This window comes from Montipora foliosa, chromosome 4 (genome assembly GCF_036669935.1).
Source record: "Montipora foliosa isolate CH-2021 chromosome 4, ASM3666993v2, whole genome shotgun sequence".
Taxonomy (NCBI): Eukaryota; Metazoa; Cnidaria; class Anthozoa; order Scleractinia; family Acroporidae; genus Montipora; species Montipora foliosa.
Genome location: NC_090872.1, coordinates 24,956,504 through 24,970,774, shown reverse-complemented (window position 1 = coordinate 24,970,774; position 14,271 = coordinate 24,956,504). Strand labels below are relative to the sequence as shown.

The window sequence follows — 14,271 nt, the reverse complement described above, 5'->3', positions numbered from 1 at the left end:
TTAGAGATTCCCTCGGTTTTAAAGATTCTCCTATTCGCTAATTCCCCGCATTCTCTCTTTTAGAGCTCGCCAGCGGGAAAAGCGCCATGGTTACTTTTTCTCGTCAAAAACTTATACAATCGAAATCTGAAATTTCTCTTAGTTGTGACCGGTGCTGCAAGGTAGGGCGGGTTTGGTGCAGTGGAAAATAGTACATTCAGTTGTCTTTAAATTAATATGTTATTCTTGCAGAAATGCATCCTTTTGCTAATTGTATCATTTACGAGAAAACAATAGCAAACCAATCATTTTTCGTTAATGCCGATATTTGAATGACAGGTTTAGTTTGTAAATCTTGTCACAAAAGGGGCTCGCGCTTTAAAAAGAGAGGACGGAATATTTACTTTTGTAATAACAAATGTCTTTTCGATGGTGGCAGCTGTTAGCTGAACTATTGTAGATTGAATCAAACAAGTTTTTTTGTGTTAGCGACGCGTACGTAGCCCAGTTCAAATAGAACTTTTGGTTATCGTGACACAAAACTTCCTGAATATTAATATTTTGTAGTTTTCAGTGCTGGAAATTTAGTGCAAGTCAGACCGTACATTTTCGGATCAATTTGAAAGTTAGTTAACACAGAGATCGCAGTTTTCGATCACTACCGATTGGGAAAAAAGCCCGGGAAAAAAGAACCTTTCGCGGTAGCCAAAATCGACGTTTTCCAGCTGTCTCTAAAATTTTCTGTCCCTGAATCGATGGCATATTTTGTCTGCACGATTTACTCTCACAATGCAAAATAGTCGGCAACGGGAAAATCTGAAAGCAAATGACAGGTTTTGACATCTAATTAGCGCAAAAAGCGCCTCATCTAAAATTAGCTGAGCTTTCAGTTGACGTATGGGGATCAACTAAGATGGCGGTGAAGTTTGTCGTAAATTTCTGTGCAGTTTGTGGCCTTATTCTCCTTTCCAGTAGCAGTATTAGTGGGGTAGAGTTGACTAGTGAAATGTAAGGGAATTTTATCGCTCTTTTCTGGCTTGGTTTCAGTTTATTGTTGCTTGAATCCGGTCTCTCATCCTATAATCTTTTTCCAACTTTCGTATGTTAGGGTTAAGCAGTGGGCCAAGCGCATTGGAATAAGTGGATCTAACTATATAGACCGCATAACGGGTGCAAACGACGCAAAGCAGGTATCAGTGAATTCATTTTCATCGTTTTAGATTTCTCTGTTTTTGTAATGAATGAGTTGTTTGTATTATTCCCAAATTTTATTGAATTTGCAGGCGTACGAAAATGCGTCGTTTTCGACAGATCTAAAGGACCTCGATTGGAGAGAAGTTCTGAAGCAAATGAAGAAAGATATGGAGATCTTTTTCAGTAGGAAGACACGGTCATTAAAGGTATGATACCTAGAATTTGGTGTGGTCGATATATGTTTGGAAGTGACAAATTCGGAAAGTTCAAATACAGTATTAAAGCTTAATGTTTACAATTTGGTTGACAAGACCATCAATTCAGAAAATTAAACTTAGTTTTCTTTTCGTCGCGTTTGTCTATTGTAAATTTTACGCTCGTAGTTTTGATTTCTCCCCTGGTTTGCGTTGCGTCATGAACGCTTTCATTTCCCCATCTCGTTAATTGCTATTTTAATGTCATATTTAAACCTCGCCGAAATATTGTGTTTCTTTCGTTCCCGGTAAAACCATAGGTACCGAAGCTAATTATATGCGTAACAGCTGCAACAGTAAGCTTAATTGTTTCCGTAATCGATGAGTGGTAAAAATTCGGAAAGAATATCTTAAATTGCCATTATCATTCACAAGGTAAGGGAAAGTGGACCTTTCTGGTGGTCTTTTAATATTGAATCGGTTTTATGTATTTGGTGATTTAGAAGAATAAAATGATCCTATATATTAAAATAAATAAATATACATTCAAATATATGGAGAAAGAAATTAAAAATATGTCATATATCAATTTTTGTCCAGGCTTGAGAACTACAATAGCTTGTTATATATGCTGCCTTAACCAAACATAACATTGAGTATTTTTATACTAAAGATCTTTCCATGCATAATTCATCTGGGATAACCTTGGGCAAACTTTTTTATGCATCTGTTTACTTCGTCTGGTATAAAGACAAGCACAAGTTGCATAATGTATGGCCAGTTTCTCATCTCTTTGTAGAAATTAGTGGATAGAGCAGAGGATGATTTTTGCGAGTACAAGTATAGTAAAAACTTAAAGGTAAGATTGATGAATTTTCCAACCACCATGACCTAAAACTTGCATTTACACCTGGCAGCTTTTTTTACCTCCTTGGAATTTGTCAGGTGCTCAATACCAATCTGTCATGTCAGTTGCTTTGTTCTGTGTAATTTCTTTTCATGTTTTGGTATGTCAGTTTTTCTTTCCAGTATTAAGGTAACAATGCACCTCAGGTGATTGACTTAGTTTATAGTCTTAATTTTTTTTCCTGAGGATTAAGGAATCCTTTTACTTGATTTTTATATGTGGCAAGGTTCATACATGTATTTAGTGGTCTATGATCAGGTTGCATAGGTGGAGCCTAATACGACAAGGGAACTTTCCTTCTGACCAACAGATCAGTGACATAGACTATCCTAATGCAAAAGATCTGGATCAATATTTGAACAAGACTGGTGTGAGACTGGCCTATGATTCTAGCTTCCAAACTGAAATTAGTTTCAACAGGAGTGTGGTTCATGTCCCAACAGATGTGTTTGATGGAGGTTGGTTTTGAGGTTGTAAATAGTTCATGGATATTTGAAGTTTTTAATGACTTACCAGTCTATCTATACTAAATTAAATACATACTGGTGGTTATAAAGACCTTCACCTTACACTAACTAGTTTTTGGTTACATACATACATACATACATACATACATGTATACGTAATTGACCGCTCCCCAATGGGGCTTTTCAGGGCCAATGAAACACAACGAAACAACAGAACAGATCAATAACAACAACTGTCAAAAATCCCAACTGGCCGGAGGCAAACCAGTTGGCTATTTACAAGTGCAGCTAAGAAGTTGAACCAGGGACTACCAGGATCAAATTCAACTAGTGGTCAGAGCGGGTCTTGAACCCGGGATCTCCGGATCTCAAGGCAAGCGCCCTAACCACTGGGCCACACTGCCTCCTTCAGTTTGGTTTTCAGGAAACAGTTTTTCAGGTAGTCAATGCAACGTCTTGATAATTCTGCTTGAATGTATGAAATTAATGACATTTATCGTTATAGTGCCAAACTACCTCAGTCTACCTCTTTCTGCTTTGTTTGTGACAAATACTGTTTATAGTGTTAATCATTCCATGTGACAAGAACTCCGCATCCTTTCAACAGTTTGAGGGGAATTTAAATTGTGGTATGGGGCAAACAGCAGCTGTTGTTACCCTTCAGCCCAGTCAAAATGTGCTGGCAGCCGGCTATTTGGCCGCCTTGAACAAAATATCTGTCGCTTACTTCACACTTGTCGGACTTGTATTCAGGACAAGGTTGCTTCGAGTTGTTGTTTATCACTGTAAAGGACAAATTATACTTTAAAAGTATAATTATCATTTTTCTTACTATATTGTCCCTTTAATCACTATGTTTTGACTGCATACTGCTAGCCTTCATCGTTTCTCAGGCTATATGGTCTCTTCTAAACTTGTAGTTCAAATTGTTACTAAAAAATACATTACGTAACCCCGAGCCGCACATGATCGCTTCTGCCGGTCACGGTTCTTGCGAGTACAAACAAGATGGCATCCAAACGATCTCGTGACATTGGCACAGGGACTCTGCAAATTTCTATAGTTTTTCATACGGTATCAGGTATGTAGCCTCGGAAACCCATAGCTTTGCATTGAGATAACATATTGCTCCATCAATTTGAAGAGTTTATAACTGAAATCGATTGAAATTTTAATTGTTCCTCACTTCCACAGTTGAGAAGAACTTGCTTGTACTATAGTTATTCTTTTTTCCAATAATGCTTCTGGCGGAATATAACAGTTTGAAAAGTCTTGTGTGACTCTTAATTACTGTTATCTTCATGCTATCTAATATGGGCTCAGTTTACCCTAAAATGCACCAGATGCAACAATTTGAAGCAGATATTTTCTAAAGTTTCCAGGGAAGCATGCATGCCCAGGGCTCGAAATTAAAAAAATCGTTAGGTGTCCCCTTTTGGCGACCAACTGGAGAAATATAGTCGCCAGATGCAAATTTTAAGTCGCCAGTTTGTAAAATCGAAATAATGTTCGGGTTCCGCTTGTTGAAAGTGTTTGATATCGTCCGGCAAGGCGTGGGACACATTCATACAATAAGTACGAAAATACAAAAACAAAAAAATACATACTTCTACAAAACAATCTTGCCCAAACTTGAAAAGTAAATAAAAGATTCAAGCCGCTATCTTGGTAGCTAACAGGAGCCAAAGGCGTTTGGCATCCTCTTCATTACCCAAGAGATAAGTATGGAAATGTTTTAAGACGGAATCCACCAGAAGTTCGAGTAACAAATGGACAAAACCCTAGTACCAAGGTTATATACAATGAATTTCGTTTCAATTTGGAGATATGGAGCAAAATTCTGATGTGGTTGAACCACGATCCATTCCCTCAATCATTCACCATTTTCAGCGGTTTTTTACATATACGTATTGCAGGCTCTTTGTTTGTCCCTACTTTACCAGAGTTACAAAATGATGCAATTTAATTTGCTTCAACTATAACTTGCGGCGAAATTTTCATACCTTGTATCTTTTTTAAAAATTTCGAGCCTAGGGTATGTTATGAAAACGTTTTAACTAGAGTCCAGGCTCATTCCCGAAAAATGAGTGGAAACTGCTTACGAACTTTTATCTTGCGAACGAAATGGCGTGTTTTCTTCAATGTTCAGGAAAGTAAGCATTTCAAAATAGTCAATCTCTTTGGCTTTTGTGTTTGTGAGGGTGGTAAGCAGCTGCTTTATCACTAATATCAGGCATTTCTTCAGTTTTATGCGGAAAATATCGTAATTATGCGGAGGATGCAGATTTCAGGGAATTATGCAGATCCGCATCGCCACATCCAGTCAGATGCCATGATTAGAAAGAAACTGTAATGGAGTCGCAGAAATATTGCGAACAGAAGTCGGTAAAGTTTGGAGGGAATATGGCTTTTTAAATGCAATTTGGCCCATTCTTTTACGACGAACGCAAAGCAAGACAAGATGAGGTGTTTATTTTAACTTTAATGCTTTATTGTACATCTAAATCATGCAAAATTCAGGTCGCCAAAGTGGCGACTAAACGACAATTTTAGTCGCCAAGGAGAAAAAGTTAGTCGCATTGGCGACCGTATTGGTTGCAGTTTCGAGCCCTGATGCCCCCGCACCCCCCTAGCATGCAAATCCTTTGGCTTCTGCTGCCTGATTTACTATTATAGCCAGCTTGCAATTGTCTTCTACTCAAAAACATTTTGACTGGGCTGCCCTTTTACCCCTGGGAGTTTTACTCTGTCTAATGCCAGACGATTTTACTCTTAAACTTGGGGCGTCCTAGGGCATTCGAGGTGTCAGTTGGTTAAGATCTGTTGCTAGAATATTCACAGGTGCCCCAGAACGTAAGGAATGACAGACTGGCACACGGTACCCAGTTCATTAAGGAATTACTAAACCACAAAACAGCGAAACAGCGAAACAGCGAAACAGCGAAACAATGAAACAGCGAAACAAAGCACCAAAACACCATGTATGACCCCACCATACACTAAATACTAACTGACAAAGGTTAAATATTGTTTTAGGCCTAATTAGGCCTAAAGGGTGTTTAGGTGTTTTGGTGGTATGTTTCACGGTTATTGATAATAATTCATTGAGATTAAGATTAGGATTCAGATTAAGACTGAGGTTAGGAGCAATTGTAACGTATTAGGCCTAAAATGATGCTTGATCTCAAATCCACCCTTTGTCGGTTAGTACCGGTATTCAATGTATGGTGGGCTCATACGTGGTGTTTTGGTGCTTTGTTTCGCGGTTTCGGTGTTTCAGTGTTTCGCTGTTTCGTTGTTTAGTAATGTGCCCAGTTCAATGCTTTTTTGAATTTGTGTTTGGGTTCTTTGAACTACATACTGCAGTAATTCGAATATTCTTCTTTATTGAGCCTAGTCATGTATTGTAAAATCATTATCTGAGAAGACTATAAGAAAGTCAAAGGGAGCACTTTCTGGCTAGAATGCAAGCTGACACAACCTGAGCTGCCTGGAAAGTTAATGGTCAACCAACTTTTCTTACCTTGTAATAACTAGGTTTCTTTCCGTGAAATTAATAATTATTTACAGACCTTTTCCAATTCTCTTTCATTGAGACTAAGCTAGAAAATTTTTTGTATAGAGCTCTATAAAGAAGAGTCCAGTGTTGGAGCAATTTTATTAATGTTCCACAATTTTTTGAGAAATTTACTGGCAAGAAAGTGTATGTATATGGGTAGACTCACTGGTCCAGGATTTCTTAGCACAATTCCTCTCATTCTGTTGAAACTAGGGTAATGAACATTATCAAGTTACAATAAGAGGAATACAAAAAATATCACAAGTGAATTCATAATTATGAAAAGTCTTTTTGAGTTGATAACTTAAGGGATATCAATACTATAATTTTTTTTAGCTGCAGAGATTGTGAATGGAATTAGCTGGACCTCAGGGTTAGATGAGATTTTCAATGCAAACAGACATGATGACCCCACTTTGTCATGGCAGTATTTTGGATCAGATAAAGGATTTATGAGAACATATCCTGGTAAAATGAACATCAATTTTTTTTCATTTTTTGTTCAATTAAGTTTACAACTGTGTTGTTATATTGGCTTTTGCAATTATTGCGATTTGGTATTACAAATAAGTGCCAAGTTAGCTTGAGCACACAAATTATATTGAGTACACTTATTAATAACCATTTAAGATACTGGACCCATTTTGGAGAGCTGAACTTCCATTGTGTAGTTCCAGAAAATATCCATACCCCCCCTTAGAAGGGATTTTACCTATATGACCCCCTCCCCTCTGGGTTGTCCAAAATCGGCTCACAAAATGGACCCTTCCTCCCCTCTGGAAATTTCATTTGTGTCGCACATCCCCTGGACATATTATCATTCCTTGTGATCCAAACCAAAAATAAGCTATTTTTATTAGTGCAAGATACCGGATTTTGATCCTCACCTTTTTTTTTCTAAAATATTTGGTGGATATTGTGACCAACACATCACCAGAAGGTACACTGCCTACATTAATTAAGGATGCATATCGCAGAATTTGCATTATGAAAATAGGCCATTTTACAGTTGTTTGCTCAGCGACCTAGCCCATGAATGGCTGCGAGGCTGCCGGTGACCTTGTAGTGATACAGCCCCCACTGCTTTTATCATGTAAATTGTGTTGTTGTAATTCTACTTAGTCCGTATTAACATATTACAAAAGCATGAAGGTTTGTATCAAAACAGGGTCACCGGCAGCCTCGCTTCTATTCTTAGGCCAGGTAACTATAAGGTACAACTGTAAAATGGTCTATTCTAGAATTAATACCGTAAATTCCGCTTTATAATTTTGACAAAACAGCAGTTACATAAAAAGTTCATTTCCATGACTGTTGAGGGAGAAATGCTAAAAAAGAAACGCTTTACACCTCACCAGTTTAAAGCACAACAATCAATAATAAATTATTGCAACATAATAATTATTTCAGTGCATGTTTTGTATCAAATTTTGGTGGATCAAATTGTTGTAAGTATATTATCTGAAAGATTCAATTTTATTTGGAAGCTGGAAAATCAGAATTTTCCTGGCCTTCAAAGTTCAATTCAAAGTTTTGTCAAAAATGACGTTGCAAGCACCATGCCTGCATTTGAAAACATTTCTGGCTCGCACATGACATGGAATGTAAACAAACTTGTGTGACTGAATGGATTTATGTTACGTACATGTACTCGATCGCTATCATTCAGTATTTCTCTTAAATGACATCTACCTTGGCTTTATATTGTAAATGTTATCATGATTTCTGCATGATTCAAAACGGGTGTCGAACAAATTTGTTTTCTTTGTCTTCGGTCGGCTTGTTTGTTTGTTTGTTTGTTTTACGAGACATCTGGTTTGTCTCTTCTACTGGGCAAACTTGCCCAGAGGGAAGGAGCACGAACAGGACTCGAGGTCCTATGCGAGGTGCTCCACCCTACACTATCCAGACCAGAAATACCAGACCACACCGGGAACTACATGCCCTACTCTTTACGACAAGTGTGCGGGTTCTTTTACGTCCCACAGGATTCTGAACATTGAAGGGTTGTGAGAGGGGACCTCCGGCTTATCGTCCTTATCCGAGAAGACTAGAGAGTCTAACCGTTTGCAGATGTAATTACAAAGGCAGCACTTTCTCCTCAGTTATTTAAGGAGGCTCGAAATAGTTTCTCCTTTTTTCAAACAAATAAACATATTCTGTCCTTAGATACAGTTAGGGCAATCATATCAAGGCGAAATTTGGCCAGGGTATTAAGTACCTATCGTAGATTTCTCACATTATGTTTTCCTCCAAAATAATGTTACCATGGCAACGATATTAGGCATTTCTTTGAGCCTTAAAATCAACATACCGGTATGTGGTCCTTTTTGAAGAAACGGGACGGTGAAATTTTCCCATTCATCGTTACCAGATAATGTTAGAAATACTCTCTAAAATATTTAAAATTCAACAAAATCTGTAGGTCAGTTTTTCAGAAAAATAAGTTTTTTTGAATTGTCTCTAATTATTTTTTTCACCTACAGAATTTTTTTAAATTTGAAAGACAAACGGTTTAAATTAATCTAAGCTAACATGCAGAAAATCAAAAAAATTCACCGTCCAGAAGCAGAGATATAAACGAGTAAAGTTGCAAAATCAGGAAAAATTAGGGGGCTACAAGATCAGCATTTACGCATGCGTCACCCGCTCATTCGAGTCTGCGTGCGAGTGGAGCTACAGGTCAACACAAACGGATTTAAGTAACTATTAAACCGTTTAAGTAGAATTTTCGTAGTTTTCGTGAATAGGAGATGTCTATTTATGTGCCATGTATATAGGAATTGGAGAAAGGTAAGCAAAATTAGCGGTATTTGTTTATTTCTGTTGACCCATCTAAATCATAAGCTGACGCAAGCAGCTTACGAATTGCGTGTGTGGCTTACGCGTGCGCGCTCAGCTGAAAACCCTTTCGCCTCCTTAAAGACCCTGAGTGTTGGTCCGGCCAGAGTTGAACTCACGACCTCCTGCGTGACCGCCCGGTGCTCAACCAACTGAGCCACCAGTGCGCGGTGTATGTGCTTGTATGTGGAGATATTGAAGCAGCAAGTCGTTTATTTAATATCTATTAATTTCCGCTGATTTAGATCCCACGCGGCTCGCTTAAAAATATATTTGCCTCCTGAGCTATAATAATTGTTACTGTACTGTTTTCCTTGATCAAGAATCATTGCTATCGCGATAAGAGGTCTGTTATCTGCCGATTCTGAATTTATGCTAATTCAATGTTGATGCACTCTTTCAGTTCAAACTCTATTTAATTTTCACACTTGCGATGACAGCTTAAAAATGCGACATTCTTCCAGCCGAAACAATACAGATAGGAGTGACAGAAGTACCTGGTCAAGTCCGACAAACATATTTTCTGTCAGTCATTATTAACTTGTTTACTAAGATTTTTTGCCAATTACATGCACCATGATTTAATTGGGTGTTTAGAGCGGTTTTCAATTGAGTGTCAAAAGTAATTAGCGAATTAATTGCTCAACATGCGCTTCGATCACCAGCCGCAAATCAGGAAAATGAGCAGACTCTTGCAGCGACAGAATATCAAGCCTAAACAGCACAAAAATATTTATTTTGTGCTTTAAATTAGGAAGATTTATTTTTTTGCGTTCGTGACTCAAGAAGCAAATGAATTAACCAAGCTCATGTTTTCACAACACCAACTGTATGTTTTAATACTGATACCTCTTTTTAGCTAGGCGCTGGGACAGCAGTCCAAGTCAAGTTGACTTGTTTGACGCAAGACAGAGACCATGGTATATTCAAGGTGCCACCTCCCCAAAGAATGTCATTATCCTGATTGATGCGAGTGGAAGCATGCATGGTGTGCCAATGAGGATAGCAAAATTAGCAGCACAGAGTCTTATTGACTCGTTTGGGGACAATGACTTTTTTAATGTTGTCCATGTAAGTATTCCTTTACATGTTTGCACCTCACATTTTTGGTACTGGAATAAAAATCCCACTTGCATCCAGGAATGCAAGTAATTTTTTTGGATGGACATTTGTTATCCAACATGAAGTGTGCTATTACCACCTATTGCCGGCAAGATAAATGTTAGGGTCAGTGTTATTTTTAATTAGTTTGTGGGAAATCCTGCTGTTTATCCTGAGCAGAATTCATGGGACATTTTGTGGCATAAAATAATAAGAAATGTTGTCTAAAACTTATAATTAAAGTGAAGTACGATCATCCGGGGGAGTGTTACAGTAGTAGTCCTGAGAAGGACTGTTTGAGATGACATTGACTGACGTTTTGACAACCTGAGCAGAAGTCAGAGTCAAGTGATTTGTGTAACGTCAGTAGATACTATATATTAAGAACTCGGGTCGTAGAAGTCATTGGTCAACTTGTTCATGATGTTATTGGTAGACTGTCAATTAAGCCTAGATGTAATTGGCTGGGAAGACTAAACAGTGATTGGTGCGCTTTGATCCGGTTGTAGGTCTAAGGTCTGTTGGTGTATCATAGAATACATTGGGCAGAACTATGATAGAGTAAATCAGTGTGTTGTTTGTCTGTTGCAGGGCTCAAAGTTAACGACCAACTGACATGCGACCAGTTTTGGCTGTGCGCCTAAAAAATCATGTGTGGTCGCACCACCGTGCCTTAAAAGCCAACATACAGTGCGACTTCTCTAGTGCTTACTCACCTGACCATACTAACATACTCCGATTGATAAATATAAATTTACCATAGATATAACACAACCAAGTACCAAATAATAAAGTTGTGAAATATCCTGATTCTTTTATTTGTTTTCGTTGTTTTCAATACTGCCGGAATACTGGCCAGTATTGCAACACGAAGCCCGAGCCGCTCTTTTTGGAGCGTTAATTAAGTATTCTTTTGGAGTAGGTGCTCCAAGTATTTGAAGCTGTGCGCCTAAAATTTTTAACTCTGCACTTAAAATTTCGGCAGTGTGCCTAAAAATTTACACCTGGTTGCACAAGTTCTTTAGTTCTTCAGTTTTATTACTCGGTAAAGCTTATTAAGTAGCTATACACCAACTTGAAGATAAAATGAAAAATAACAAGCAAACAAATAATATAATTGACGATAATAATGACAATAATACTTATTGCTACTACATTATAAAAATTCATAATTAATCATAGCAAGTTGAGATCTAAATTGGGAAACGGACGTAGAGTTTACAACATGAGCTGGGAACAAGTTCCAGTCAATAACACTTCTGGGAAAAAACGAGTATTTGAAAACATCCAGTGATGGAGAAAAAGTGTTCAATTTAAAATTGTGTTTCCTTCGAGTGGCCGTGGTGGAGTGGGTAACGTAATCCTCAAGTGGAATAGCAACCAGGCCTTTTAAAATTTTAAACATCAAGATCACTCGGTCACGTTTTCTTACTGATGACAGGTCTGGCCATTTTAGTTTCTGCAATAATGCTGACATGCCTTGTTGCCATGAGTAGGTGTTAAATACAAAACGGATAGCGCGTCTCTGGATCTTCTCGAGCTTATCAGAGTTGCGTTTAGTGTATGGGTCCCAGACCGAGCTAGCATAGCAGAGGATGGGTCTTACAAGGCTGAGGTAAGCTCGGGCTTTGACTTCAGGTGAGCAGTTGTACAGGTTTCGTCTAAGTAGATTTAGGGAGGAAGATCCTTTCCTTGAGATATAGTCGATATGTTCGTTCCAGCTAAGAGTATTTGAGACCTGGACACCAAGATAGGGGTGAACATCAGACTCTGACAGTTTGGAGCCATATAGATAGTAAGCATGCTTGAGAGGTGATTTCTTTGGTTATGTGGAGAACATGGCATTTAGAAGGATTAAAGGACAGTTTCCAAGTGGAAGACCAGGTGGAGAGTTTGTCCTGGTCAGATTGTAATTTTAAAGGACAGTCATCGGAGGTAAGTTGAAGGTAAATAGCGCAATCATCAGCAAAGAGGCGTACTTTAGAGGCAAGACCCTTTGGCAAGTCATAGATAAATAGCCAAAATAAGAGAGGTCCTACAATGGATCCTTGGGGCACTCCTGAGGTGACTGTGCAAGATTGTGAATGCTCACCACCTACAACTGTTACAGTCACTTGAGATCTACCGGTTCATACACTTTTGAACCAAGACAGCAGTTTACCCCTGATGCCATAGTGTGCCAACTTAAATGAATAGCCGCTGGTGGGAGACGGAATCAATAGCCTTGGAAAAATCCAAGAGCACCACGTCGGACTGACCTCTGTCGTTTAGGGCGGAAGCAAGATCGTGGATAGTGATAATCAACTGGGACTCACAGGAGTGAAATTTTCTAAAGCCATGTTGGAATGGAGATAGAAGATTGCTTTTAGATATGTGGTTCATAATATGACTACAAAGAATATGCTCAAGTAATTTGCAAGAAATACAGGTGAGTGAGATGGGCCTATAGTTACCGATTGACGATTTCGAATCTTTCTTGTGGATAGGAGTGAAAAGGGCTTGCTTCCAGTCAATAGGAACAATCACGGAATCCAAGGACTGCTGAAAAATGCACTTTTAGTATAATATTGCAGAATCGACAGGAGCTAATTTTAGGAGTTGGGCAGAAATGCCATCCGGGCCAGTCGCTTTGTTAGACTTTAGTTGGTTTATAAGGTCAGCGACTCCTTCGAGATTTGAGGTTTGTCCATGGAAGCTATATTGCAAGATGGAATTGATGGGGGCTATCATCATCAGTGGTGAATACAGAATGGAAATAGTCAAAAATAAACTTTGAGCCCTGTGTTGATGTTGTCGGTGAGTCGCTTGTAGGGTGCAGGAAGTTGCAGGCATCGGTTTATTGGTGACTGTTCTATTAAAGTTAGTAATGTTGTCTGTTTAACAAATAGATTCCATGTTGCCATGCATCTGTTCAGTAATAGATCACAGAAAAGATGAGAACATTGATCAGTGGCACACTTGGCTATCGCCTCGTGTTCCACTTTTTTGTTCTTACCAAATTTTGATGTCATCTACATGTGTGACACAATAGATATGTGAGTAATAGATGACGTCAAAATGTGGTAAGAACAAAGAAAAGTGACCTACACAAGGTGATACGGTAGAATCCCGGTTATAAGCCCCCCCCCCCCCGGTTATAAGCCCCCCCGATTATAAGCCCACCTCTGTGCTAATAGAAATTTCCTCCCGGTTATACCCGTTATACCGGGTACCGTATACAGTTAACAATAATTAGGCGGTACATTAGCGACATATTTATTATTATAAATCAATTACAGCAACGGTTCTTTAACAGGATTTCAATGAATCGTATTCCATCAAAGTAAAGTCACAACTAAACTTGATCTCTGTTCCGCTTTCGGTTGCCAGTTTATTTGTTGCGGTTGTTCATATCCCATAAAGAGATCGTTCTGCCTTACGTAGTTTTCCTCTGACATCAGCTTTCTCTTTCCTGTTCCCGTAGATGAAATAAGAGCACGGTAACTCAATACCACCTCCCAGAACCCATGTTCCCTCCGGAGCCTTTCTTTCTTCCCTGTGATTTCTTGTTATTGTTATTGTTATTGTTATTGTTATTGTTGCAATTGAAAGTAGACATGATTAAAATTTTCATTTTAATAGAATGGATTTTAGACGTTTTTTTCCTCCCTATTATAAGCCCCCCGGGTTATAAGCCCCCCCCGATTATAGGCCCACCCAAAAACCCTTACGAAATTGTATAAGCCCAGGGCTTATAACCGGGATTCTACGGTAGCAGATTGTGTCACTAATGCACGGCAACATGGAATTTACATGAAGGGACACAGAGAAAGAGTGGGGTTGAACTACGATGCTGCAACTGTTACAATAGTTGACCACAGAGGGTGTCACATACTTTACTTGTGAAATGGTTGACAGTTACAGAATTTAAAAAAATCTGGAAAAGGTTAATCTTTTAGTACTTACAGTGTAATATTATCAAGAACTGTAGTGACATTGTGTGCACAGTTTCCACAGTGACTGTGGTAGGGGGTGTTATTATAATCTAGC

The 14,271-nt window shown here is 38.6% G+C and overlaps 1 protein-coding gene across 3 annotated transcripts in view; it reads left to right on the top strand.

Moving 5' to 3' along the window:
* Positions 1 to 424: 424 nt before the first annotated feature.
* Positions 425 to 14,271, top strand: part of LOC138000404 (voltage-dependent calcium channel subunit alpha-2/delta-1-like) — a 58,380-nt gene continuing 44,533 nt past the window's right edge. The window contains exons 1-7 of one of the 3 annotated variants that reach the window (XR_011123123.1): positions 425 to 987; positions 1,088 to 1,169; positions 1,263 to 1,379; positions 2,167 to 2,226; positions 2,585 to 2,732; positions 6,637 to 6,768; positions 10,001 to 10,212. Coding sequence is in view for 2 of the 3 variants with exons in the window: in XM_068846789.1 (XP_068702890.1) it covers positions 893 to 987; positions 1,088 to 1,169; positions 1,263 to 1,379; positions 2,167 to 2,226; positions 2,585 to 2,732; positions 6,637 to 6,768; positions 10,001 to 10,212 (846 nt within the window). In the remaining variant the exon portion in view is untranslated. The remainder of the gene's footprint in view (positions 988 to 1,087; positions 1,170 to 1,262; positions 1,380 to 2,166; positions 2,227 to 2,584; positions 2,733 to 6,636; positions 6,769 to 10,000; positions 10,213 to 14,271) is intronic. The other 2 variants (XM_068846789.1, XM_068846788.1) reach the window with 2 other exon arrangements.